This window comes from Ciconia boyciana, chromosome 3 (genome assembly GCF_034638445.1).
Source record: "Ciconia boyciana chromosome 3, ASM3463844v1, whole genome shotgun sequence".
NCBI lineage: Eukaryota > Metazoa > Chordata > Aves > Ciconiiformes > Ciconiidae > Ciconia > Ciconia boyciana.
Genome location: NC_132936.1, coordinates 3,806,265 through 3,809,907, shown reverse-complemented (window position 1 = coordinate 3,809,907; position 3,643 = coordinate 3,806,265). Strand labels below are relative to the sequence as shown.

Genomic DNA, 3,643 nt, shown 5'->3' with positions numbered 1-3,643 from the left:
CTGTCTGGAGGGTTTGTGAGGAAGAGGTGATGATCGAAGTGTCTGCAAGTGGTCAGCTCATCCAGGCTCCTGGGAAAAGGCTCTCAGCCCCAGTGCTCCTGCCCGTCAGTGGGGTGAGAGGGGACAACAGAATAGGCTACATTGAACATGGTGTTTGCTAAATTTATCAGAGGGATTTTGCAGTCATGGTTCCCAAGAGGGTGATACACGGACATTGGGTCCTTCCCAAGCCAAGGCTGCTCACACCAGGGCCCCTCTCAGCTTGTCCAGCCCCTCACGGTGACAGGTCTAGACAACGGAGGGAGAGTTATCAGTGCATCATGGCCGTGGCTCAGGCTCAGCCCTATTGCATGCAGTTTCATCCCTGCCAAAGGTTGAGAAAGGCCTGAAGCCCTTTGATATTGATCTTGTTTCCTATGAGGTCCCTCTGCCCCAGCAGATCTGTTCTATCTACTCACCGTTCGCTCCTGTCACACTCAATGGTTTTCATTTGAATTGGGTATTGATACCAGATCTGGGGAGAGCGGAGTTTTGCCAACATACCCAGGTGCAAGGTGGAGGGACCAGCGGTTGTGCTGTGCGGTGACCCATGAGCAGTCCTGTGAGCAAGAGGACCTCCCCCAGAACCCTCCTCTCTGCTCAGAAACCACTATAAATGAGGATCCCCAGCCTTGCCACTCAGCAGCGTCCAGCTCAGGCTCTCTCCAACCCTCCTCTCTCCAGCCCTGCTGAGATCCCAGCTCAACTCCAGCCATGAGGTTCCTCTACCTTGTCTTCGCTGTCTTCCTACTGGTCTCCTTGGCTGTCCCAGGTAAGAGGGTGAATTGCGTTGGAAGGTGAGCTGGACAATGGTGGGAGAACCAGAGTGACGAAGGTCAGAGTGGGCTATGTTTGATAGGCAGCTTGAGCAAACTTGGTCTCTATTGGCTTTAAAGGCTGTGATGACAGTTGGACTAGATGATCTTAGAGGTCTTTTCCAACCTTACTGATTCTATGATTGATTCTATGATTCTATGATTTTCTTGCCCCCATAAATGTATCTGGTCCTTCAGGTATGCAGATGAGTGCTGGTCTCCTGCAAATGCGCAGATGACTTGGTTACCCCAGGTTGTCTTAAATGGGGCTCTATGTTCATGTGCAGACAAACGAGTCTTTAAAGAAAAAATCGCTTTAAAGTACTGTAGGAGGCACATTTAGAATGTCTCAGACATTTTTGACACCTTCTAGGTCAAGGTGAGCTGGGCCCTGGTGTAATTATTTTAGCCATGGAGTACCAAGTGAGTGCTGGATGTCTTTTTCAGAGACACCAGCCTCCTGGATGTTTCCTCTGCTCAGATGATGCCACTTTTTGTGTCAAACCAGTTCTGAGTATATCTTCAGGGTCCAGTTTCCTCGCATTTTTAATGTGCAGTGCTAGAAGGGTTCACAGTCCAATATCCATTCACTCTGGACATAATTTCCCAGCTATATTAGGCTAACAGTCTCCCACCCTGGTGCCTAGTGTTTGGCACTTGAATCTCTTTTAATACATGCAGGTCAGATTTCTGGTTACTATAGGAACTGCCACCTGTGAAACCCTCCATATTTTTTGGAACACCAACTCAGATTTTTGAAACTACTTTGGTGTTGCTTTTGCTGTTTTGCTCTGAGAACACTGATCCTGTCTCTTAAAGAGAGGTGCAAGACATCTGTGCAGTCTTGCATAGATGAGCATCTTTATGAACTTTGCTTTTGGGCTGTCTCTCACGAGGGGAATGAATTGCTCTCCTTGGGAGCATCTCTTTCCCAAACTGCACCTGTGTCTTCAGCTGGCCTTGTAGTCACCAGCTGGGGGGAGAGGGATGCACAAGGAGTTCCTCAGGCTTGTGCTCTTCAAGGTCCCTTCCTGCTTTGGGGCTGGGCTTGGGCAGGAGCGCGGACATGTGGGAGAATGGAGCAGGACCTCCCTACGAGCAGGGTCTCATCCTTCTGACCACTGCCACGCTTGCACCTGGAGGTGACGGGAGGGCATGACAGTGGGGCACAGAGGCAGCTGTCCTGACCCAGCCACTCTCCCTCTGTCTCCCCTTGCAGGCTATGGGCAGATCAGGAAGCACTGCCCCAAGGTGGGCTACTGCTCCAGCAAGTGCACCAAGGCGGACGTGTGGTCCTTCTCCTCCGACTGCAAGTACTACTGCTGCATCCCGCCCGGCTGGAAGGGGAAATAGGAGCTGAAGAGGAAGCTTCTGGGGAAGAGGAGGCACCGTGGTGGCTTTGGGAGCAGCTTCTCAGCCGTCTCACCCAATTGTCATCCCCTCCTCTCAATAATTAAAAAGAGAAAAAAAAGGAGATGTAGCTCTGGTGTGTGTGGTGTGGTTACTTGTGTCCCCATGATCCCATGTAGAGCATTAGGACAGGTTCTCCAAGCCCAGCCCAAAAGGCCCATTAGCTGCATGTCTCATTGTTCTTTTTGCACAAAATTTGTAACAGAAGTGCTAAACATATGGAGTTTTCCTCTCTGTTTCCCACAGTGAATTCAGTCAATGGTGGATGAAAAGGTCTGGTTGGAATAACACCCTCCTGGGTGTCCCTTTCCCCACTGAGCCTCATAGCAAAACTCATGGGTCTCACATGAGGGAGAGAGCCTGGTTCAGTCCTGGGGCTCAAAAAATCGGTATCCATCTGAGATCCTGGCAAAACAATGTTAGCATGACTGAGTAATGAGCAGGAATGGATGGGTGCATTATTTCACACTCCCTTCAGCATTGCCCAGAGACCTTCTCTAAAAGGATCTTTGGGAGAGCATCGTTCCTGCCCTCTAGTTCCCAAAGGCTTCTCTGCTGAGACCACCTACAAGAGCATCTATTGGAGGCATCCATTGGGCATACAACAGCCCTAGCAGGGTCTGTAAAGGGTCTATTTGCAGCAGCCTTTTCTGCTATGATTATTTTGTCCATCCTCATCTGCCTCAGCCTATGGAGTCACCATATAGAAAATAGAGTCATTGTCTACATGTCCTTTTAATGATGTCCTGTTTCATGTTCCTGTGTCCTATCTGTGGTTTTATGAGTGCTGGTAACGTGCAGGTCTCCTGAAATCTTGTAGCATCTGAAGGTGTCCCTGGATTGTGGGGAGAAAGGGCCACAGGGTTGGAGAAACCCAAGAATTGTAAGGGAACACAATGAGACAAAACAGGGACTGGTGAAAGTGAAAAATGTAGATGGAGGGACCTAAAAGAGAGACCACCCAGTAATGACCCACAAGGAGCTGTCTGCAAGCATGATAAACCCACAATGGCCCGTGGCAAGCTTCCACCTCCTTCTCTTCCAGTAAATACATAGCCAGCTTGAATAAAGCCAATACCATTTCCGATGACCTCTGTGGACCTTGGATGGGGAGTGGATAAATGGAAAGGTGAAGAGAAACATAACCAAGATCTCTGCAGCAGGTTAGAAAAGGGGCTGTGAACTGCCTGTTTTGTTTTCCCACTCAGTCGTTCCTAGAAGAGGAACAAATTGGGGCACCTAACACATCTCTGACAGCATCAGCTCTAACCTCCCAGTGAACTTTGGTGTTGTCAAAATACCTTCTCACCAGCTCTGGAGAAACTGTAGTACTCTATGTTGTAAAATTAGGCCACTGTTAATAACCTCTTTTAGGATGT

At 49.1% G+C, this 3,643-nt stretch overlaps 1 protein-coding gene across 1 annotated transcript; it reads left to right on the top strand.

The window, feature by feature from the left end:
- Nucleotides 1–753: 753 nt before the first annotated feature.
- LOC140650034 (cygnin) lies at nt 754–2,207 on the top strand. Its single transcript, XM_072857901.1, has 2 exons — nt 754–811; nt 2,074–2,207. The coding sequence occupies exons 1-2, from the start codon at nt 754–756 to the stop codon at nt 2,205–2,207; spliced, it is 192 nt and encodes a 63-aa protein (XP_072714002.1).
- The last annotated feature ends 1,436 nt before the right edge of the window (nt 2,208–3,643 follow it).

Coding starts and splice junctions, on each gene's coding strand:
- LOC140650034 (XM_072857901.1), top strand. CDS start 754: ATGAGGTTCCTCTACCTTGTCTTCGCTGTCTTCCTACTGGTCTCCTTG. Junction 812..2,073: donor GGTCTCCTTGGCTGTCCCAG/GTAAGAGGGTGA, acceptor CTCCCCTTGCAG/GCTATGGGCAGATCAGGAAG.